This window comes from Equus przewalskii, chromosome 31 (assembly GCF_037783145.1).
Source record: "Equus przewalskii isolate Varuska chromosome 31, EquPr2, whole genome shotgun sequence".
Lineage (NCBI taxonomy): Eukaryota > Metazoa > Chordata > Mammalia > Perissodactyla > Equidae > Equus > Equus przewalskii.
The window spans coordinates 3,307,270-3,332,069 of NC_091861.1; the positions used below are offsets into that span (position 1 = coordinate 3,307,270).

The 24,800-nt window shown below is 39.5% G+C and overlaps 1 protein-coding gene across 1 annotated transcript in view; it reads left to right on the forward strand.

The window, feature by feature from the left end:
- FH (fumarate hydratase) overlaps positions 1-24,800 on the forward strand; it is a 33,855-nt gene that overhangs the window by 6,785 nt on the left and 2,270 nt on the right. Inside the window, exons 3-9 of the mRNA XM_070602320.1 lie at positions 4,442-4,552; positions 6,064-6,240; positions 8,836-9,018; positions 18,150-18,315; positions 19,442-19,645; positions 21,630-21,757; positions 23,643-23,796. Coding sequence (XP_070458421.1) covers positions 4,442-4,552; positions 6,064-6,240; positions 8,836-9,018; positions 18,150-18,315; positions 19,442-19,645; positions 21,630-21,757; positions 23,643-23,796 — 1,123 coding nt within the window. The remainder of the gene's footprint in view (positions 1-4,441; positions 4,553-6,063; positions 6,241-8,835; positions 9,019-18,149; positions 18,316-19,441; positions 19,646-21,629; positions 21,758-23,642; positions 23,797-24,800) is intronic.

A 24,800-nucleotide genomic window follows, 5' to 3' on the forward strand; every position in this document is an offset into this window, starting at 1 on the left:
CTAAATGATTGGTCTTTTCATTCTTGCCGGGATTTTTCAGATTTTTACTAGGATTTTACAGTTTGTAAGCATTTTTAATTTCAATATTTAATTTTATTTTTTTACTGATTTAAAACTGATTTTTAAAAAAACTGATTTAAAAGAAAATAGGTTTTCCTCTTACTATGCTTGGTTTCAGTTTCAGAAAAGTATAGACAAATGCATAAAAATATTATTTTTCACCATGTCTGGGATATAATATATTAGTATTTGTTCAATGCACATGAATGATTTAATGATTAGAAAACTTTCTACCATATTTTATTAAATCTAAGGTGGCATCAATTGGAAGATGCACCAATATGTACCACTAAGAAAGGAAAAGGCTGCCAATTAAAGTTGTGACATGTCATTGATTGTAGGATGCATCTGATTTCAGAGATGTTGAAGTGTGAAAAGAGTTGATGAAATACATGTCCTATGGGAGCCCAACTGGAGCGTGAAAAATAGTTACTGCCGGAGTGCAGGATAGGCTAGTAAGCCTAGAAGTAGCTGGACTTCACCCAGGGAGCTATTAACAGTTGTCGTCTCAGTATACTTCGTGTCTTAGAATAATTTTAACGTCCGTATTTTAGCTCATTCCTAAGCCTTCAAGACTGAATCATGACAGGTTCATATAGTTCTGTAACAGGCAGCTGAATCTTCTTGAAGAAAATCTCTCTGTTATTGCTCCCTACAGCAAGCTGGGTGGGGAGGTAAACATAGACCAGACTACATGGTTGGGAGACAAAGGGTAGCAGTTGATCCTAAAATATTCTCATCTTGTTCAGCCCCTGGGATTAGAGAGGTCAGTCCTGACCAATATTGATAGGAGTCAGCGTGGCTCCTGTTTGGATTGTCCTGCTTCAGCCAGCAAGGTGTGTGGTCCTGGGGTGCAGGATTGCTGCTCCTGCTCCAGAGACAGGGCAGCTGTTTGGATCACACATCTGTGAAAGATGGACGCATGGGCTATCAATTTTGTCAACGTGCATCCATCTGGATTAATTTCCTGACCTTTGTTACATATAAAGCAGACTGAAGTGCCGTGAACTGAGTAGTGTAATTAACCCAACCCTTTGTACCTGAGGCCCAAAGGAAAACAAGACCAAAACAGACTATGAGCTTCTGATGTGAGGAAATTCAGAATAATGAAACCCTTCTTTCCTCCCCAGGGACGCATTTTACCATTTTATTTTAATAGTATTCAGTGAGTCTCTCTGCTGTGACCCGTTTTCATGTTTGTGAGTCCACAAACACTGGGATCAGTCACTCCATTCCCGTGGGCGTTTGCTGATGACTTGGGTGGTGGTTTAACCCACACTCAGGCTTCCTGTAGACTTTTGAATTCCCATGTGTTTTCATGTTTAAAATTTTAAGTTTCTAATCCTATGTGCCATTTGTCTCCATTCCTTTGGGTAAAAAACTTATAAATGTTTTAATTTTAGTTTCTTAAAATTCAAAATAGGGGGCCAGACCTGTGGCGTAGTGGTTAAGTTCAGCACACTCCACTTCGGCAGCCTGGGTTTGCAGGTTCGGATCCCGGGTGCAGACCGCACCACTCATCAGCCATGCTGTGATGGCAACCCACGTACAAACATAGAGGCAGATTAGCACAGATGTTAGCTCAGGGCTAATCTTACTCAGAAAAAATAAATACATAAAAATGTTCTGGTTTTATTTCCTTTTCTGTGTGCCTGTCAGTTTATCCTCTCTTTCACCCAGGTTTGATGTGTCTTATTCCTTACTTCTCTGTGTTTTTCCACTTGGATTCGCTCTGAGGACTGTAGCCTTAATAAATTCATCGCTCTTCCTCACCCTTCCTTTCTCCCGCCTGCCCTTTCCCCATTCAAACCAGGAGTGGGCTCTGTACCACAGTCTGTCTTATTAATTTTGATGAGAACACATAATTTACCTATCTTAAAATCAGGTAAAATTCATCAAAAGTAACTCAGTTTATCCCTTTAAATTTGGTGAGGTGATTTGGAGTGGAAAGTGAAGAGATCTGCAGACTAAATGGGTGTGAAATATGGTTATATATATCAGAAGCAAGCATCTTTCAGTCTGTAGAACTCTGGGTTTAAAAATAATTCTTCTGAGAGCAATTGCCACTGATTTATTGAGTGTAAGGCTTCACTGACTAACTAGAATATCATACTTTTTGGCTTTGAGATGAGCTATACCTATTCAGTAACTGGTTATTTTATATAAATTGGCAGTTAAATATGTTATTTTTATCTCATTTATTTATTTATTTATTGAGGTATAATTGAAATATGACATTATGTTAGTTACAGGAGTACAACATAATAATTCGATATTTGTATACACCATGGAATGATCACCACAATAAGTCTAGTTAACATCTGTCACCATACACAGCTATGAAAAGTTTTTTCTTGTGATGAGGATTTTTTGTTCTATTCCCTTAGCAACTTTTAAATATGCAGTGTAGTATTATTAGCTGTATATGTAGTCACCACGCTATACATTACATCCGCATGACTTACTTTGTAACTGGAAGTTTGTGCCTTTTGACTGCCTTCACCATTTCACGCACCCCTCCGCCCCCTGCTCCTGGCAACCACCAGTCTGTTCTCTATATCCATATCTATGACCTTGATTTTTTGTTTGTTTGTTTTGTTATTTTGATTCCACATATAGGTGAGATCATACAGTATTTGTCTTTCTCTGTCTCTGACTGACTTTGTTTAGCATGATCCTCTCAAAGTCCATCCACGTTGTTGCAAATGACAAGATTTCATTCTTCTTTATGGCTGAGTAGTGTTCCATTGTGTGTGTATGTGTATATATATGTATATACACGCCACATCTTCTTTGTCCATCAGTGAACACTTAGGTTGTTTCCATATCTTGGCTATTGCAAGTAATGCGGCAGTGAACGTAGGGGTGCTTATATCTATTTGAATTAGTGTTTTCATTTTCTTCAGATAGATACTTAGAAGGGGAATTGTTGGATCACATAGTAGTTTTATTTTTAATTTTTCAGGGAACTTTCATACCGTTTTCCATAGTGGCTGCACCAATTTACTTTCCCACCAGCAGTGCACAAGGGTTCCCTTTTCTCCACATCCTCACCAAAACTTGTGTTTCTTGTCTTTTTGATAATAGCCATTCTCACTGATGTGAGGTGATATCTCATTGTGGTTTTGATTTGCGTTTCCTTGATGATTAGTGATGTTGAACACCGTTTCATGTACTTTCAGACATTTGTATGTCTTCTTTGGAAAAATGTCTCTTCCTGTCTTTTGCCCTTTTTTTTGGTTTGTTTGAGGAAGATTAGCCCTGAGATAACATTTGCCACCAATACTCCTCTTTTTGCTGAGGAAGACTGGCCCTGAGCTAACATCCCTACCCATCTTCCTCTACTTTATATGTGTGATGCCTACCACAGCATGGCTTGACAAGCAGTGCGTGGGTCTGCGCCCGGGATCTGAACCAGTGAACCCTGGGCTGCCAAAGCAGAACGTGCAAACTTTACCACTGTGCCACTGGGCTGGCCCTCTTTTGCTCATTTTTTAATTGGATTGAATGGGGTTTTTTGTTGTTGTTATTGAGTTGTATAAGTTCTGCATTTGTTTGGATGTTAACCCCTTATCAGATATATGATTTGCAAATATTTTTCCTATTCAGTAGGTTGACTTTTCGTTTTGTTGATGACTTCCTTTGCTGAGCAGAAGCTTTTTAGTTTGATGTAGTCCCACTTGTTGATCTTTTGCTTTTGTTGCCTTTGCTTTTGGAGTCAGATCCAAAAAATCATTGCCAAGGCCAGTGTCAAGAAGCTTACCACCTGTGTTTTCTTCTAGGAGTTTTATGGTTTCAGGTCTTACAATCAAGTCTTTAATCCATTTTGAGTTAATTTTTGGGTAAGATAGTAGTTTAGTTTCATTCTTTTGAGTGTGGCTGTCTAGTTTTCCCAACACCATTTTGTTACATTTATTTGCTTTTTTGTTTTTAAGAGAAAAAGTAAAACTTATAATGTAGCGTGGGATTCAGTGAGGGAAAATAATGGTGCTTGCTGGTGAAATGATTGAGTACCATTTGTTTTTACATATATGAAATGAACACATACATTGTAATGTGTTATAAAATAGGATGAATGATACATTGTATATGTGTGAATATGTGTGTATATATATGTATATGTGTTGTGAGGCATACACACATCTATTTGAACAGTCAATGTATTTGCTTTTATTTGGTTCCCTAAACAAATAGATACATGATGATTCTTAGTTTATTATATACCTAACTGTAATCTTTTTCTATATCCTAAACATTCGAGTCATAGTATTACTTAAGTTATTGTTTTGCGTACAGTTTTTGCACCTGCATAAAATAGAAATCTTAAACTTTCATTCTTAACTGACGTTGCAAATTTGAGTTTTTTTTTGATCAATTTTAGATTCCAGTTATTAAAGCTTTTGGCATCCTGAAGCGAGCGGCTGCTGAAGTAAACCAGGATTATGGTCTTGATCCAAAGATTGCTAATGCAATAATGAAGGCAGCAGATGAGGTAGGAGGTGATAACTGTGTTTACTTAATGGCGTCAGACCCATATCATCCACCAGATGATGATAAGCTTTGGCAGGAGGAAAGGGGCACTGTGAATTCTTGAGTTAGTGAATTTCAAGGTAGTGTGGGAGCATTATTGTTTGGTGAGGGTGTTAATATGGTGCTTAAAATACTGTATTGTGGCAGAATTTCTGGATGATATTATACCTTTTCTTTTTAATTCTCTTGACTTTTTCTTTTAATTTGAATAGTTAAAAATTTTTGAAGAGATGCTGTTTAAACATGTATTTGATTTCTTATTTTATGTATAAATGATTCCTTTTAAAACTAGTCGATTATTTGATAATACGTATGGAGAATGTAATGTCACTAATCTTAAGAAGGCAATGAGAGATAACAGTTTAAAAACTCTATACATAATGTTCATTGCAGTACTGTTTATAATAATAAGAAATTAGACAGTATCCATCCCTAACAGCTGATTAGATAAGTTATAATGTGCAGTCATAGAAAATTAGTTTTTTAAAGAATATCATATAACAGAGCCTACCATATGAGAAGTAGGGGGAAAGGTAGCAAAATGTATGTATTTTATGATCCTAATTTTGTTTAGCAAAAATGAACAGAAAACATGCGTTTTTCCGTATATGCATATACACTCCCGTTGCTTGGAGTGGAGACTGGAGGGAGATGCCAAAAGGCTGGGAGTCATTATGTGAGGGGTAGAACTATGATGACTACTATACTGATCACCCATTATTTTTATGTAACTAGGAAAAGGAAAAAGTTTTACTTTAAAGTGAACCAATTGTTTAAGTTAATAGATTTCTAAAGTGCATGCTAATATTTTTAAGCTAAAATTATTCCAGAAAATGAAGTTAAGCACTGACTCTCTTAGAAAGCTTACAATTCAGAAACTAACACATTAACTTAAAGTATACAAATATGAGAAAAATAGGGACAAATCTGGACCGTGTTTGTCTCTATACTTGGCAGTTGCTGCTCACCGGACATATGTGCGATGAAGTAGCTATTAGTGAGCTCACTCTCTCAAGTCAGTAGTTCATTATCGTGCTGACTCTGGCTCTAACATCTGCTGGATATTCCTGCTGAGCACCAAGAGGAAATGTATCTAACACATTAACACATTTGCCAGCCTTAACAGGGGCCCTGTCTGGGGCTTATTAGAGGAAGCAGTTGGAGAAATAGAAGAGAGATGGTTTTGAGTCAGGTTTCTTTTGGAATCGGTGAAGTTGCTGTGCCATGAACAGCAGATGATCTTTCCCCCTTTAAAGTAGCCGTGGTTGGAGTGAGCGGTGCTGCAGTTTACACGTGATAGCCAGCCACGAACTCTGGCACCATCAGTACATCGTTTAGCATATGAAAAAGGGGAACATCTTTAAACTGGTACTGTAAGTGGTGCCAGCTTAATCATAGTTGATTAAAATAGCTAAGTGGATATTGAATATTTCTTCTTTTCAAAAATTCATTTTTTATCATTTTGTTCTACAGGTAGCTGAAGGTAAATTAAATGAGCATTTTCCTCTCGTGGTGTGGCAGACTGGATCAGGAACGCAGACAAATATGAATGTAAATGAAGTCATTAGCAATAGAGCAATTGAAATGCTAGGAGGTGAACTTGGCAGCAAGAAGCCCGTGCACCCCAATGATCATGTTAATAAAAGCCAGGTCAGTATATGGTCTCTTCTTTTCTTTGTTATAAATTGAAAAGAATTCCTGAGATTTTTCTTGTAAAACAAGCGTTAGCTTTTTGACAAGGAGGGTTCATTATGCTTATATTCTTTAATGAAAAAGGCTTCTTATATCTTCTTATTTCTTTTAGGAATCTTGGGTCTATGTCTTAAACTTCATAAAGATCACTTTTAGGGAAAAAAATCACTTTTAGGACACCTAAATTTAGTATATATTATAATTTTATTGTTTGGTTTATTTTTTAAGAACTATTTTGAAATAGTTTTAGGTTTGTAAAAGAATTGAAAGACACTTCGAAGAGTCCCTGTATACCCTTCACCAGCTTCCTTTAACGTTAGACGTTTTACATGCCCCTGGCGCATTTATCACACTGAGAAATTAGCATTGGTGCACACTCTTAACTAAACAGACTGTGTTAGGATTCCCTTAGTTTTCTGCCACTGTCCTTTTTCTCTTCTAGGATTCAGGTCAGGCCACACACTGCGTTTAGTCCTCGCATCCCCCCAGCCTCCTTCCATCTGTGGCAATTTGTCGTCACTGTTGAACGTAGTGGTTAGGTATTTTGTAGAATGTCCTTCCGTTTGGGTTTGTCTGATCTTTTCTCGTAATTGGCCTGAGACTGGATTTTTGGGAAGACTGTTAAAGAAGGGGGGGCCCTTCTCATTGCATCATTTGGGGGGTCATGACAGCAGCATGCCCTGGTGCTGGTGATGTTAGCCTGAATCACTGGGTTAAGATGGCGTCTGCCAGGTTCCTCCACCTTCCGTCCTCTCTTGGTTAGAAGTGAGTCACTGAGTCGGTCCTGTGCTCTGCGCAGTACACTTGGCTTCACTTCCTAAAGGGAGGAGTGTCAAGAAATTTTGTATGTGTTAAAATCACCACAGAATCAACAGAGAACTTCGAGGCTGTGCAGGTATCCTCTTTCTCCTTAAACTCTGGCCCACGCATTTCAGCACCCTCGGTGGATCTTGCCTGCAGCCCTTACTGCCGTGGGGTTTAGTGGTGGTTTTCTCTTCCCCTCCTCCCTGTACAGTCATTAACTGACATTTTTCTGTAAAGAAGATGTCCTCTTCTCTCTCCCCCCATATTTATTTATTTGTTCAGTCGTTGTGCGTATCAGTATGGATTCATGGACATTTTTTCTTAGGGTTATAATCCAGTACTTTTCTTATTTATATTGTTGCTCAACTTGTTCTGGCTTCGGGAGTCCTCTCCGTTGGCTCCTGGGTCCTTTGGACATCCTTTTTTTTTTAAAGCGCCTACTTACTTTCTTGCACTGTGAGATGCTCCGGGATCCTCATCTTCTTTTTTTCCTGCCCTAGCCCTTGTAAGCACCCATTTTTCCCAGGAGCTTTTAGAGGACCTTCCATTTTATTGGAAAATAATATTTAGAAACCAAGATCTGGATACTAGGTATAATCTAATATATCTTAATTATTAAGGGGGAGGGTTTTTTTCACTGTATAAAGGATTTTCATTGTATAAAGGATTTTTCAAATTCAGTGCTTGCCTTTAAATACGAATTTATCTTTTCTACATGCTAAGTCTGAAATCCGCATCAGAGTAGTCCAGTGTGTATGGTCAGGTGGACAGATGAGGTGGTATTATAGGTGGAGCAACGTTGGCTGTATGCTGATAGTCATTTGAATTTAGGTGATAGGTACCATGAGTGTTCTTATACCATTCATCCTACTTTTGTAAGTAGTTTGATATTTTCCATAATAAAAAGTTACAAAAAATGAATCTGTCTTTTTGAATAGCATCGTAAGTTAGAAGTATAGGGGTATAGCTGAGGAAAGAGCACAGTTAGATGACCTGGTCAGGTCCCACTTCTGCCAGTCCTAAATATTTTGGCAAGTCACATAATGTCTTTGACGGCTTGCCTTTCCTACTTTTAAAGTGGTTTACCTGCCTCACACAATTTTCCTCAAGTATAATAAATGAAAAAAATGTTTGATTTTTTTTTTAAAGATTGGCACCTGAGCTAACAAGTGTTTGCCAATCTTCTTTTTTCCCCTTCTTCTCCCCAAAGCCCCCCAGTACATAGTTGTGTATTCTAGTTGCGAGTGCCTCTGGTGGTGCTCTGTGGGACATCGCCTCAGCATGGCCCAATGAGCGGTGCCATGTCTGCGCCCAGGATCTGAACCAGCAAAACCCTGGGCCACCAAAGCAGAGCATGCGAACTTAACCACTTGGCCACAGGGCCGGCCCCTGAAGAAATGTCTCTGAGAGGCTGTATGCACTGTATAACTATAAGATACTTTATTATTGCTGTTCTTATACGCACTTGTTAACTGGACTTCTTTGTATCTTGCTGTCATTTATTAGCAGGCAGATATAATAGTAATATATAGTACATTCATTGTAGGTAATACAGTCCTAAATACATTCCATAAAGGAAATGAGGTTGCTTCTCATTTGATCCTAAGTGACCTGTGACTTACCACATGTAAAAGTAATTGAGTACTAAATACCGTGAGTTTAGTGAGCTTTTTTAATTGGGGCGTTCAAGTTTGTTTTTTGTTGCCTCTGATTTAATGTCTTATCTTTCTTTTGAAAATTTTCCAACAGAGCTCAAATGACACTTTCCCCACAGCAATGCACATTGCTGCTGCAATAGAAGTTCATGAAGTGCTGCTCCCAGGACTGCAGAAGCTACACGATGCCCTCGATGCCAAGTCCAAAGAGTTTGCCCAGATCATCAAAATTGGGCGCACTCACACACAGGATGCTGTTCCGCTGACGCTTGGGCAGGTATAGCAGTGTGGTTGGATTTGATTCAGTTTAGGGCTTGGTATACATGGCTAACATAGTACCCTCCAGATCACACTGGTTTGAAAGGCCAAGTGTATGACAATTCAGTTCAGTGACGGACATTGTTCTGCATTAACCAGTAGATAGTTTTGATTGACGGCCGCTTAGGGGAGGAGCAGAATGTACTGGTTATGAGCCAGACTCCAAGTCAGTCTGCTTGGGTTCAAATCTGAGCTTTGCTGCGAATAAGCTATTGAACCTTAGGAAAATTGTTTAGTGTTTCCATGCTTCAGTTTGCTGAGCTGTAAAATGTGGAAAGTAATGTCTCTTTCATAGGATAGATTCATATACAGTGATTCACGTCGAGTGCTTAGAACTGTTCCTGACATACAGTAAGTACACTTGGTGTTCACTGTCATTGTCTTCAGCAGTGATAATATGTTAGTTTCTTCCATCTCGCTCTGAATTAATAGGCTCTTTAAAAGTTAAAGTCATTAAACGCGGCGTATCTTACTCTTTAAAATTGTTTTAGTCATGTGTGAAAAAGGTGTTATTCTCTTCTCCAAAATAGCAGAAAGCATTTTTATGTTTTTTTTATCAGTACCTTAAAGACCGTCTAATGACATGCAAAGGAAATGTAAGGCAATACAAGGAGCGGGTTTTGTTTTAGTAAACTCTTTGGTTTGGAAGGTAGGACATCTACAAATTATAGATCAAGAGATGGTTATATATGCAGGTCAAATGATGGTGATCAGATAATGGTTTTGTAGAAATTGAGGTGAGGGTGAGAGTTTGGCTGCTTCTTTCTTGGGAGGAGTCCATTTGTAGTTTTGTTCAGATGATAGCAGACATTGGCAAAAGCTTGATCATTTAGCTTAATTTTATCATGGAAGGGATGAGGAAAACTCGATTAGTTGGAATACAGATGAGATGACTAAATTGAGCTCACTAAATTAAGTTGCCTCAAAAGTCTGTGTCTTATTTTTATTAGTACCATGTGTAATTGCTAAGGAGATACAGCATATATCTTTGAAACTTTTGAGTATCCCCCTGGTTTCTAATTTTTTCCTTTTTTGTGTGTGTCACGTGTTGGAAAACCACTGTGCTGAAGTCCATTTGGGCCATGACTCAGCCTCCTGTGTAAAATCATCATTTTACCTATTATGACAGAAAGTTATATTTTTCTGTTTGACTTGGTCTTCTCAGAAGCATTTATACTTGCTTTTCTTGGAATTGTCTTCTGAGTTTGTGCAGTCTTTTTACCCCAATAAAAATATATTTCTTAAGTAATCCAGCCTGGTATATATATGAGTGGTATTAGATCAGATGGTTCGGATCTACTTGAAAGGAGTTATAACTTCTAATATGTTTTCTTTAGAGCAGTATGAAATCCTAATACTAATCAAAAGTATTCATGGTTTTTCAGTGTGTTTAGGCAGGGAAAAAAGATAGGTTTAGTATAACCATTTATCCTGGCTTGCCCAGTCAAGTTCCAATTTATACCTTTTGTCTGTTAATCCTTTTTTTAATTTAATTTTTATTGAGTTAATGATAGGTTACAATCTTGTGAAATTTCAGTTGTACATTGTTTGTCAGTCGTGTTGCAGGTGCACCCCTTCACCCTTTCTGCCCACCCCCCACCTCACCTTTCCCCCGGTAGCCACTAATTTGTTCTCTTTGTCTGCAGTTTTAAATTCCTCATCGGAGTGGAGTTATACAGAGATTGTCCTTCTCTATCTGGCTTATTTCACTTAACATAATTCCCTCAAGGTCCATCCATGTTGTTGCAAATCGGATGATTTTGTTCTTTGTTATGGCTGAGTAGTATTCCATTGTGTATATATATACCACATCTTCTTTATCCAGTCATCAGTTGATGGGCACTTAGATTGCTTCCACATATTGTAAATAATGCTGCAGTGAACACTGGGGTGCATGGGACTTTTGGAATTGCTGATTTCAGGTTCTTTGGATAGATACCCAGTAGTGGGATAGCTGGATCGTATGGTAGTTCTATTTTTAATTTTTTTGAGGAATCTCCATACTGTTTTCCATAGTGGCTGCACCAGTTTGCATTCCCACCAGCAGTGTATGAGGGTTCCTTTTTCTCCACAACCTCTCCAACATTTGTTACTATTTGTTTTGGTTATTTTTATCATTCTAATGGGTGTAAGGTGATATCTTAGTGTAGTTTTGATTTGCATTTCCCTGATGATCAGCGATGATGAACATCTTTTCATGTGCCTGTTGGCCACCCAAATATCTTCTTTGGACAAATGTCTGTTCATGTCTCCTGCCCATTTTTTTTTTTATTTTTTTTATTGAGTTATTGATAGGTTACAATCTTGTGAAATTTCAGTTGTACATTAATGTTTGTCAGTCATGTTGTAGGTGCACCACTTCACCCTTTGTGCTCACCCCCCACCCCACCTTTCCCCTGGTATCCACTAAACTGTTCTTAGTCCATAATTTTAAATTCCTCATATGAGTGGAGTCATACACAGATTATCTTTCTCTCGCTGGCTTATTTCACTTAACATAATTCCCTCAAGGTCCATCCATGTTATTGCAAATGGAATGATTTTGTTCTCTTTTGCAGCTGAGTAGTATTCCATTGTATATATGTACCACATCTTCTTTATCCATTCGTCTGTTGCTGGACACTTAGGTTGCTTCCACGTCTTGGCTATTGTAAACAGTGCTGCAATAAACATTGGGGTGCACAGGACTTTTGGGATTGCTGACTTCAAGCTCTTTGGATAAATACCCAGTAGTGGGATGGCTGGATCGTATGGTAGTTCTATTTTTAATTTTTTGAGGAATCTCCATACTGTTTTCCATAGTGGCTGCACCAGTTTGCATTCCCACCAGCAGTGTATGAGGGTGCCTTTTTCTCTGCAACCTCTCCAGCATTTGTTGCTATTAGTTTTAGATATTTTTGTCATTCTAACGGGTGTAAGGTGATATCTTAGTGTAGTTTTGATTTGCATTTCCCTGATGATCAGCGATGATGAGCATCTTTTCATGTGCCTATTGGCCATCAGTATATCTTCTTTGGAGAAATGTCTGTTCATGTCTCCAGCCCATTTTTTGATCGGGTTGTTTGACTTTTTGTTGTTGAGTTGTGTGAGTTCTTTATATATTATGGATATTAAGCCTTTGTCAGATGTATGACTTGCAAATATTTTTTCCCAGTTAGTGGGTTGTTTTTTTGTTTCAATCCTGTTTTCATTTGCCTTGAAGAAGCTCTTTAGTCTGATGAGGTCCCATTTGTTTATTCTTTCTATTGTTTCCCTTGTCTGAGAAGACATGGTGTCTGAAAAGATCCTTTTAATACTGATGTCAAAGAGTGTAGTGCCTATGTTTTTTTCTAGAAGCCTTATGGTTTCAGGTCTCAGCTTTAGGTCTTTGATCCAATTTGAGTTTATTTTGGTGAATGGTGAAAAAGAATGGTCAATTTTCATTCTTTTACATGTGGCTTTCCAGTTTTCCCAGCACCATTTGTTGAAGAGACTTTCTTTTCTCCATTGTATGCCCTCAGCTCCTTTGTCAAAGATTAGCTGTCCATAGATGTGTGGTTTTATTTCTGGGCTTTCAATTCTGTTCCATTGATCTGCGCACCTGTTTTTATACCAGTCCCATGCTGTTTTGATTACTGTAGCTTTGTAGTATGTTTTGAAGTCAGGGATTGTGATGCCTCCAGCTTTGTTCTTTTTTCTCAGGATTGCTTTAGCAATTCGGGGTCTTTTGTTGCCCCATATGAATTTTAGGATTCTTTGTTCTATTTCTGTAAAGAATGTCATTGGGATTCTGATTGGGATTGCGTTGAATCTGTAGATTGCTTTAGGTAGAATGGACTTTTTTTAACTATGTTTATTCTTCCAATCCATGTACATGGAATGTCTTTCCATCTCTTTATGTCGTCGTCTATTTCTTTCAGAAAAGTCTTGTAGTTTTCGTTGTATAAGTCTTTCACTTCCTTAGTGAAATTCACCCCGAGGTATTTTATTCTTTTTGTAGCGATTGTGAATGGTATTGTGTTCTTGAGTTCTTTTTCTGTTAGTTCATTATTAGAGTATAGAAATGCTACTGATTTGTGTAAATTGATTTTATACCCTGCAACTTTGCTGTAGTTGTTGATTACTTCTAAAAGTTTTCCAATGGATTCTTTGGAGTTTTCTATATATAAGATCATGTTGTCTGCAAACAGTGAGAGTTTCACTTCTTCCCTCCCTATGTGATTCCTTTCATTCCTTTCTCTGGCCTAATTTCTTGGCCCAAACCTCCAGTACTATGTTAAATAAGAGTGGTGATAGAGGGCATCCTTGTCTCGTTCCTCTTTTCAGGGGGATGTCACTCAGTTTTTGCCCGTTGAGTATGATGTTGGCTGTGGGTTTGTCATACATGGCCTTCATTATGTTGAGGTAGTTCCCTTCTATCCCCATATTGTTCAGAGTTTTTATCATAAATGGCTGTTGGATCTTGTCAAATAGTTATCTGCAACTATTGAGATGATCATGTTGTTTTTATTCCTCAATTTGTTGATGTGGTGTATCACGTTGCTTGATTCGCGGATGTTGAACCATCCCTGTGTCCCTGATATGAATCCGACCTGATCATGATGTATGATCCTTTTGATGAATTGCTGGATTCGGGTTGCCAAAATTTTGTTGAGAGTTTTTGCATCTATGTTCATCAGTGATATTGGCCTGTAATTCTCCTTTTTTGTGCTATCTTTGTCAGGCTTTGGTATCAGCGTGATGTTGGCCTCATTGAATGTGTTAGGAAGTGTTCCATCCTCCCTAATTTTTTGGAATAGCTTGAAAAGGATAGCTATTAAATCCTCTCTGAAAGTTTGGTAGAATTCCCCAGGAAAGCCATCTGGTCCTGGGGTTTTATTCTTTGGGATGCTTTTGATTGCTGTTTCAATCTCTTTCCTTGTGATTGGTCTGTTCAAATTGCTTCTTCTTGACTAAGCTTTGGGAGATTGTAGGAATCCAAGAATTTATCCATTTCCTCTAGGATATCCATTTTGTTGGCATATAGTTTTTCATAGTATTCTTTCATAATCCATTGTATTTTTGTGGAGTCTGTTATTTCTCCTCTTTCATTTCTGATTCTGTTAATTTGAGCTTTCTCTCTTTTTTTCTTTGGCTAGGGGTTTATCAATTTTATCTATCTTCTCAAAGAATCAGCTCTTTGTTTCATTGATCCTTTCCACTGCCTTTTTTGTTTCAATGGCATTTATTTCTGCTGATTTTTATTATTTCTTTCCTTCTGCTGACTTTGGGCTTTGTTTGTGCTTTCTCTAATTCAGTTAGGTGTAGTTTAAGATTGCTGATTTGGGATTTTTTTTGTTTGTTAAGATGTGTCTGTATTGTGATGAATTTTCCTCTTAATACAGCTTTTGCTGCATCCCGTATGAGTTGGTATGGCATGTTTTCATTTTCATTTGTATCCAGGTATTTTTTGATTTCTTCTTTTATTTCTTCAATGATCCATTGCTTGTTCAATAGCATATTGTTTAGTCTCCACATCCTTGTGCCTTTCTCAGCTTTTTTCTTGCAATTAATTTCTAGCTTCATAGCATTATGATTGGAGAAGATGCTTGTTATTTTTTCAATTTTTTAAAATTTGTAGAGGCTTGCCTGGTTTCCCAACATATGGTCTATCCTTGAGAATGTTCCATGCATGCTTGAGAAGAATGTGTATTCTGCTGTTTTTGGATGGAGTGTTCTATATATGTCTATTGAGTCCAACTGTTTTAGCTTTTCGTTTAGCTCCACTGTTTCCTTGTTGATTTTCTGTCTGGATGATCTGTCCATTGATGTGAGTAGGGTATTGAGGTCCCTTACTATTATTGTGTTATTTTTGTTATCTTCTTTTAGGTTTGTTAGTAGTTGCTTTATGAACTTCGGTGCTCCTGTGTCTGGTGCGTAGATATTTATAAGCGTTATGTCTTCTTGATGAAGTGTCCCTTTGATTACTATATATTGGCCCTCTGTGTCTCTCTTCACCTGCCTTATCTTGAAATCTCTTTTCCCTGATATAAGTATTGTGACACCTGCTTTCTTTTGTTTGCTTTTAGCTTGGAGTATTGTCTTCCACCCCTTCCCTCTGAGCCTGTGTTTGTCCTTGGAGGTGAGGTGTGTTTCCTGGAGGCAACAAATTGTTGGATCTTATTCTTTAATCCATTTTGCCTGTCTGTCTTTTTTTTTTTTGAAGATTTTATTTTATTTTTTTTCATTTCTCTCCCCAAAGCCCCCCAGTACATAGTTGTAAATTCTACGTTGTTGGTCCTTCTAGTTGTGGCATGTGGGATGCTGCCTCAGCGTGGCTTGACGAGCAGTACCATGTCCGCACCCAGGATTCGAACCAACGAAACACTGGGCCGCCTGCAGCGGAGTGCACGAACTCAACCACTTGGCCACGGGGCCAGCCCCGCCTCTCTGTGTCTTTTTATTGGAGAGTTCAGTCTGTTTACATTGAGGGTGATTATTGATGCATGAGGGCTTAATGCCATCATTCTGTTGCTCATTTTCTGATTTTCCTGTGTTTCCTTTGTTTCCCGTCCTGTGTGTTTTAGCCTACCCATTGACTCCTGAATTTTCTTACGCTGGGTTTCTTAGCTTTTTCCTTATTTATGTTTTGTGTCTCTGTTCTGTTTTTTAGTTTAATGGCTACTGTGCAGTTTGTATTCAGAATCTCGTGCATAACCTAGTCCATTTTCTGGTGGTCTCTTACTTCCTTAGCCTAAACTGATTCAGTCCCTTTCCTTCTCCCCTCCTAAATTATTATTTTCATCTGTTATTCCAACTTGTGTTGTGAGTTTGTGGTGAGAGTGATAAGATTGTCTTTGCTTTGGTGATTTCCTTCCCTTTATCCTAATGCTATAGTTGAATATTTGCTATCCTATTCTGGTTCTATCTATTTGTCCCCTTACTCTGTGTTTTGTGACCCCTTTCTGCCTTTTTTTCTTTTTTCAGGTATGAGGACCTTCTTGAGGATTTCTTGTAGCGGGAGTCTCGTGGCTAAAAAGTCCCTTAGCCTTTGTTTGTCTGGAAAAGATTTAATTTCTCCCTCATATCTGAAGGATATTTTTTCTGGATAGAGTATTCTTGGCATAAGATTTTTATCCTTTAAAGTTTTGAATATGTCACTCCAATCTCTCCTAGCTTGTAAGTTTTCTGTAGAGAAATCTGCTGAAAGTCTGATAGGGGTTCCGTTGTAGGTTATTTTCTTCTGCCTTGCTGCCCTGAGTATTCTTTCTTTGTCATTCATTTTTGCCATTTTTACTGCTATATGCCTTGCAGTAGGTCTTTTTACGTTGACAAATCTAGGAGATCTGAAAGCTTCCTCCACACACACTTCTTCCTCAATCCCTAGATTTGGAAAGTTGTCTGCTATTGTGTTCTTGAGCACACTTTCTGCTCCATTTTCCTTTTCCACGCCCTCAGGAACACCGATGTTTCCTAAATTGCATTTTCTCATTGAGTCGTCTATTTCTCTAAGGTTTTCTTCCGTTTTTTTAATTCTTAGTTCTCTTTCTTCCTCTGTCTGGAGCCATTCAACCTCCCTATCTTTGATTATGCTAATTTGCTCCTCTTGCTGTCTACATGGGCATTCAGGGAGTCCGTGCTCTGTTTTATCTGATCCACTGTATTTTTCATCTCTGGTATTTCTGATTGATTCTTCTTTATAGTTTCAGTCTCTTTTGTGAAGTAACTCCAGAACTCGTTGACTTGTTTCTCTATATTTCCCTTTACCTCATTGAGTTTTTTGATGATGGCTATTCTGAATTCCTTGTCACTTAGTTTACCTATTTCCAAGTCCTCAGGACGTAATTCTGTGTTTTTATTGTTTTCCTTTTGGTCTGGAGCTTTTATAAATTGCTGGATAGTAGAGGAGAGGTTTTTGCGCATAATGCTATTATTCAATTGCAGTTACATCCTGTCGCCACTAGATGGGGGTCGAGAGCAGCACATTCTCAGCCGTCTGCCTTAAGCCCAATGGCGGTGTGCAGTGTGGGTTGGGGGAGGAGGGGCACTTTCTATCATGCCCCAACCTGGATTCGGATCAGCTCTCGCTCTCTGGTTTCCTGGGGCCCTGGCTTGATGGGGTCCCCGCATGTGAAAGCTTTCCCCCATTAGAGAGTTTCCACTGCATGGGCGGTGGGAGTCATAGATGATACCCTGGACTGTGGCCCCTACCCTGCTGCTTCCCTCACCCACAGCAGCGATCCCAGTCTCTAGGGGAGGGAGTGAAGTTCTCTCTTACCCAGTTCCAGCTCCTCTGAGGGCAGCTCCAGCCTCTCTGCCCTCCGTCATTTGGCTGCTGTGGGTCTCTGATGATTTCTGTGCTATTAGGATGTTTTTGGTTGGAATGCAGTTGCTCCTTTTGGTTGTAATTTGGAGGGGAGAGAGTGCCAGGGGAGCTCACTCCGCCATGTTGCTGATGTCACTCCTGTCTATTAATTCTTAATAGGGCCCTTGCTATGTTCAAAACATATATTCTGTGGTTACCTTATTTAAAGTTCATCATATGTTGGGAAGCAGTATGATGTTAATAACAGAATTAAAATGTGTCTTGAAGCTGTGGTCTTCTACGCTGCTAGCTTCTTGTGCTGTTCAGTGACTCATTTAACTTCTTGAGTCCTTGTAAAATGTCCTCATGTTCCCTGTCAGGTTTTTAAACTGAAATTGTATGGAGAATATTTCTGTGTTTGTGTTTTTCTTGGGAAGATTCAGTTATTTTTCTTTCTCAAAGTTGTCTGGGATACACCAGAAAATAAGAAATCACTTGCAATTAAACCAATAATTTAATCTAGTAAAGTTGTTCTTTTTTAAAGTGTGTTTCCTATGTTGTTTTTCTTTGCTTTCCATTAAAAGACTAGATAGTAAACAGGCTGCATGTTATCATCAATGGCCTTGTCCCATCTTATAAGTTTATAAATCCTCATTCTTCCCTTTGCTCATTCTACTTTGCTTATCGTATGAATTAGAATAGTATAAATAACACTTGAATAGCTTATAATTTAGTACCTGAAACATATTTTTAAAAACTTCTGTCAATGCGTTTAGTAAGCCATTGGGAAATTATATATTCTCACCTTGATTTCCTTCTCTTTTCAGGAATTTAGCGGTTATGTTCAACAAGTGAAGTATGCAACGACGAGAATACAAGCTGCCATGCCGAGAATCTATGAGCTCGCAGCTGGAGGCACTGCTGTCGGTACTGGTTTGAATACTAGAATTGGCTTTGCAGAAAAGGTTGCTGCCAAAGTGGCTGCACTCACAGGTCAGTGATAATGTGAACTATTACTCGTTTTCGTTATACTAGTCCATATAGTTTCTAGGTATTTCTGCTTTGAGTTCTTGTGAATTTAAAGTTAAAAGTAATATTTTCCCATCAAACATGTTTTGCTTCTATTTCAGAAGTTGTAATTTTTATCCTTGTGTTTTTTAAAAGTTTTCCATCTGTGAGTTCATGTAGCCTGTGTTTAAAATCACCAAATGCTAGCTTTGTTTATTATCTGGTACTATTCAGTTGTTTTCTCTTTTTCTCTCTGATGCTCCTTTTCAAAGCAGGCAGAATCAACTGATGGTTGGGAAATTCTTTTGAGTGATAAATATGTTACAGATACTGACAGACTTAATTTCTTTTTTTACTGTGGCATGCTGAGATATTTCTTTGAGTTAGTGACCTTTTTGAATCCTGTCTTTCCCTTAGTAGAATACATGCTCTCGATCAGGATAACTATTATCAGAGACAAGTTATCTTCAGAAAACTCTTATTAAGGTGCAGATATTAGCAAAGGATGATTGGAGAGATAATTATACAGTGCTCCTTACTGCTTACTAGCAGCGATTTGTTTTTTGATCAAATTTTAATCGAGAAGAACTGTATTATAGGATTTAGAATATGTGGATCTTTAAAATTTTGAACATGGGAGAGGTTGGCTGAGAATGTCCGACTCATTTTGGCTCTTACACTCTCGGAATCTTGTGGGCCCCCGGCCAGAGGAGAGAGTGGAACAGCCTAAGATGAGGGAAAAGTTGCGCTGGGAAAGGAGTGTGGGGTAAAGCGGAGTGATTTACCTGGTCTTCATCTTCACTCGGGAGCCGTCTGGTGTCATACACGTGTGTTTGCAGGCAGCTACTGTTTTTTTCTTTCAACATATTTATGGTACTTAGTTTTGCATCCTTTATATGTGCTAGTATCTATCACCAGATTCTTTGTGCTCCTTGAGGACTTCTTAAAGAAATGTAGACAAAGCTTGAGTCCTACACATTTTTCCTGAAGTAAAATTTTTATTTTGTTCTGTTTTTGCTTTTCATATACTGGAACTTTCTTTTTAACTCGTTGATACTAGGAAAACATGTACTTTTACCTATTAACTCCTGTAAGTTATCTTTTTTCCCAGGCTTGCCCTTCGTCACAGCTCCGAATAAATTTGAAGCTCTGGCTGCTCATGATGCTTTGGTTGAACTCAGTGGAGCCATGAACACTACCGCTTGCAGTCTGATGAAGATAGCAAATGATATTCGATTTCTGGGTTCTGGTCCTCGCTCCGGTCTGGGAGAACTGATCTTGCCTGAAAATGAACCAGGAAGCAGTATTATGCCAGGTAATCACACAGCTGGTCAATGTGAGAACAGGAGGCTGACTAGAACCCAGGCATTCTCACTGATGGAGCATGTCTCCTTTTGTTTAACGTGCTCCAGAGATGATGGGGACAGGTGCAGCACATGGATTCCAGAATGTCTTTGTGGGCCCCTTTTCATTAGAACTTCTAGGAATATCACCCACTAATATAGGATAAAAGAATTTTAGTTAGCAGCATGTGTTTTAATTTCCACATTAGGAAATATGGAATAGTTCTGCCTTTCACAATCAAAAGCAAAAAGAGTTCTAGAACAGGCCATTAAAATGATTGCATAAAATGCAGCGGTTAAGCGTGCACATTTCGCTTTGGCGGCCTGGGGTTTGCTGGTTCAGATCCCAGGTGCGGACATGGCACCGCCTGGCAAGCCATCCTGTGGCAGGCATCCCACATATAAAGTAGGGGAAGATGGGCACGGATGTTAGCTCAGGGCCAGTCTTCTTCAGAAAAAAGAGGAAGATTAGCAGCTGTTAGCTCAGGGCTAATGTTCCTCGGGATGGGGAAACAGATCAGTATGGCTGAGGCCAGCCTGATGGTATAGTGGTAAAGTTCGTGCTCTGCCTTTGGCAGCCCCGGGATTCACCAGTTCAGATCCTGGGCATGGCCCTAGCATTGCTCATCAAGCCATGCTGTGGCAGGTGTCCTACATATAAAATAGAAGAGGAAGATGGGCACAGATGTTAACTCAGGGCCAATCTTCCACAGCAGAAAGAGGAGGATTGGCAGCAGATGTTAGCTCAGGGCTAATCTTCCCCCCCAAAAAAACGAGTTATACCAAATGCCTCTTATTTCATTTTTTGCTTTGAGTTTTGGCCTGTGAGATGGGGGAAATGACACGGACATTTGATGTCTGGATCCTAGCAAGTCATTTACAGACTCACACGATGTTCACTGAATCCAGTGGAGAAGTGTGAGCAGTGCTGTCAGATGAATGTGGCTGGGTGAACAGTGCCGTTCAAGGAGTGACTAAGGTGGTGACTTCAGACGGGAGCCTATCTTGGTCCAAGCTGAAGGGCTCTGTCCCTTCACCATGTTACTGCTGACTGAGGCTAAGGGCAGAGAATGCGTGCTGATCATACTGGTGGATGACGAAGCTGAGAAGACAGAATCGAGATTCATGAAGCCCTCTCTAGGTTGGACTGAAACTAACGAGGTGACTTCCAATGGTGAAAGAGAAAGATCTGACTGTAGATTCTTTTAAATCCGCGTGTGTGTAGAATAAGAAGAGATCTGTTTTAAAGTACTTCATGTTGAAAAATGACGTGATTTTAGTTGATTGCAAATTCAGAGTGATTGCCTGGAGAAGAGAAATGCAGCGTCACAGATAAGGAAATAATCTTCTCAGTGTGTTGCCTTGTGCTGACAGAGAATCTGGGATGTTTGGTTCCAACTTGAGCTTGTCGGAGGAGTGTTCCCAGGGTGCTGGGTTCTGGAGACTCATGATGAATAGAATTCCAGCTTCGTGTCAGCCCCCCTGAGAAGCCTTGCAGGCGTCAGTGGGTGCCTCTTGTGAGTGCTCCCATGGCCACCTGCACGGCTCTGTGTTGACTGCTTGTCCGTTGTGATTGAGCAGCTCTCCTCAGCTTCCAGGTTCTGCGAGGGCAGGGTCTGCATCTTCCTCACTCAACGTTGTATATTCAGTGCCTGGCTCCATAGGTATTTCTAGAATTAGTGAAAGCCATGAAGGTGGAGAGCACTGTGTTTAATGTGTAGCTGTACTCATTAGCCGTTGGATGATTCAGTTTGTGGCTCCTCGTCCCGCTTCCCTTGGTTGGCTGGTTTTGTTAATCAGCACTGGTGGCTCGGCCTTGCTTTATTATGTCTTACTTTATTTAATGGGGTTAGCTTTCCATCCTTTCTTGATTATTTGGCGTAAAACCTAATCTTACCTGATCCTTGAAGCCATGAGTGTTTGATGTGGGATCTTTCCCTGTTGGTTTTCTTGAAGGCAAGGTGAACCCTACCCAGTGTGAAGCCATGACCATGGTTGCAGCCCAAGTCATGGGGAACCACGTCGCTGTTACCGTTGGAGGCAGCAATGGACATTTTGAGTTGAATGTTTTCAAGCCAATGATGGTAAGCTTTAAGTTTGATTTTTAATTGTTTTTGACTGAAGGCTAATTGTCTTGGTTTTTGTCTTTCATAGAGGTTTCTAGAGATTCCGCATTGGGTACTTGAGTGACACATAAGTAGCAAGTGGAGGTCAAGCATATATTAATGTTAGAGGATTATCTTGGATATTTAATTAGGTGACTTTTAGCTGAAGTAATTTGGTAGTTTCCTTTCTTTTATTAGGAAGAAAAATTCTGGAAGTAGAGCCTGGGTTCCTTCCTTGTCCCTCGCCGCTGAGGATGCCAGTGGCTAGAAATAAGTTCAAGTCTCCTCAGTTTAAAACAATAAGCCCTCCCTCAACCCCGTCCCCTTGTGCTGCTGCCACCTTCTTCCCTCCAGCGGCAGACTTCGCGCAAGAATAGCCCAGATGCGCTTTCCCTCGCGCAGCAGTCTCTCCTCCGCTCACGCTTGAGTCGCTCTCGCAGTGCTTGTGACCTCCTCTGTCCAGCAGACCTGCCGTGGCTCTACCAACGTCTGACCTGACGCTGCTCCGGAGATGCTCTCCGTCCTCGGTTTCCTCCGCACTTTCTCTGCAGTTCTCGTCTCTCCCCGTCTCAGGGTTTTCATTGGTTTCACCTCATCTGCATACCTGGAAAACGTTATTGTGTCCTCTAAAACTGTTCTTGTTCCTTCACCTTTGTGAAGATGGACCAGGATGGCGTCATCTTTCATCCAGGGTTCCCAGCTTCAGAAAGTGGAGCTGACGGCATTTGGAGTCCTTGATTTGTGTGAAGTGTTGTATCTGAAATATGCTGGAGGCTTACTTCCAGTTTGTATCTGGTATAAAGTCTGATTTTAATTTGATAAGAACACTCAAATGACAGATGTTAAGTGTGTTCATTCAGTGTATTCGTCAAATATTTATTGAGCGCTAGTCTGTATCAGACACTGTACTGAGTGCTGATGATAGAACAATAAACAGGACAGACTTTTTGCCCTCCTGGAATGTACATTGTAGTGGAAAACAGAAGACAGACCAAAGCAGAGCTCAGACCCGTAAGACACTTTCAGGTCAGATTCCAGACAGAGAACACCAGCTGCCTGGCAAATAACGGTGCATAACAAATGTCTTCGTGATCTTTTTTTTTTAAAAACAAAAATCTGTTTTTTGTCTTTAATACAAAATACATCAAGATAATCACTTTGCCTTATGATAAAGTCATTAGCATCAAATTAAACCTTGAAGTTCTGTCCCTTCTACTAGAGTCCATTGTTGGGAGTATAGTTTTCAGACCCTGGAGTTTTAGACCAAAAGAGATTAGGTTGTGGATATATCTTTATACATAGTGGAAATGTTACCAAAAGGAAAAAAAATGTTGGAGTAAACTAGTTGATTTCACACTGGTTTTAAATATTGTTATTTTAAAGTGACCGTGGCTAAAACGGTGGTGATCGTTAAGAGCTGGGAGCTCGGCCTTCGCTGATGGCCTTGCGCACACGGGGCTTTCTGACCTCTGCGTCTTTGCTTCCCTTCCTCTGCACGGAGGATTCCTTTTCCATCTCCGGCTGTTGAAGTCCTCTCCAGCAAATGGAACTTCACCAGTGCACCCACCTGGAGTTAATTTCTCTGTCTCTGTGCTCTCTAACATTTCGGACCTGTGTTTTATAACACCACAGGCCGTATTGTGTTTTAGTTATTTATATTTATGGCTTTTCACCTCTTAGATTTCTGTGTCCTCAGATGTTCATAATTTCTTTTCATGCTTGTTTTCTTGGGTATGGTGCCTTACAAGTTGTGGGAATACTGTGTGTTTATCAAGTTATATGTTCATTGATGAACAGCAAATAATATAAGTTATCGAACACAAAAAAATGTTAGGCTTAATAATTCTCTTTGTCTCTGCCATAGATTAAAAATGTGTTACACTCAGCCAGACTGCTGGGGGATGCGGCAGTTTCCTTCACAGAAAACTGCGTGGTGGGAATCCAGGCCAACACGGAGAGGATCAGCAAGCTCATGAGCGAATCCCTGATGTTGGTGACAGCTCTTAATCCTCATATAGGTAAGGGTTTTTAGGAATAATAGTTATTTTGAATACAAAATAAAACTGAAAAACATTTGAGGCTACTGGGTCAGTGTTTGTGAACAACAGATTCCTTTTGGACACTGTTTCAGTAAAACCTGTTTAAAATATTTGAAATTGTGTTAAAAGAGTATATATGTATAACTTTTATGGTGTCATAGTTCTTTCAAAAGATTGATTATGTTTCATTTTATAAGAAATGTGGTAAATTCAGAAGTAGTAGTTCAAATTTATTTTAATTTTAATGGAATCCAGATGCTTCGTATTCAGGGAGATACTTGGGAAAGGTCCTCCCGTTGGTCATGTCACTAGGGGGCACTGGGTGGTTAGCAGTGGGAATGAATTCACTTTCTGCCTTATCCAGATGCTCTGCTGCGCTTTGTTTCTGTTGTTTCATTCAATTCAGAAATGGAAAGTTACCAATTAAAACAAAGGAAAAAGTGTTAAATATTCATTGCTTGTAGAGAAAGGGGGGCAATGCAAATATTTTATCTAAAACCATGGCTTTTGTATTGCAAGCCTTTTCTAGAATTGTAAATATTTCATTATGTAAATTCAAACGTATCGACTTGGATTGTAGACGGGCCCTAGTGGCTATTAAGTACACTGTTTGGAGGCGTTCGCTGCATTATGTTATGCTGGTCAGCAGCCTTTTCCCACCGTCTCCTTACTGCTCAGTCGAGGCTGTGAACATGCTCTTCGATTTTCTACGCTAGAACAAGGCATGGTGCAGCCATTTGGCGTGATTTGGTGACTGCTTTAAAACGTTCTTGCTTCTGTAATCCTGAACTTTCAAGCAGATTTTATGTTCTTGGCTTCACATCTGCTTCAATTTCAGTTTCATGAAGTTGAAGCTCATTTGACCCCTTCAGGTGGCTCTGAGCCCAGTGTGACACCTGCTTTTTGGTGTAGTATTGAGATTGGTCATGGTATTTTGATCCTTTTAAAATTATTGTACGTCAGCATTCAGCTGGAGGAACCCA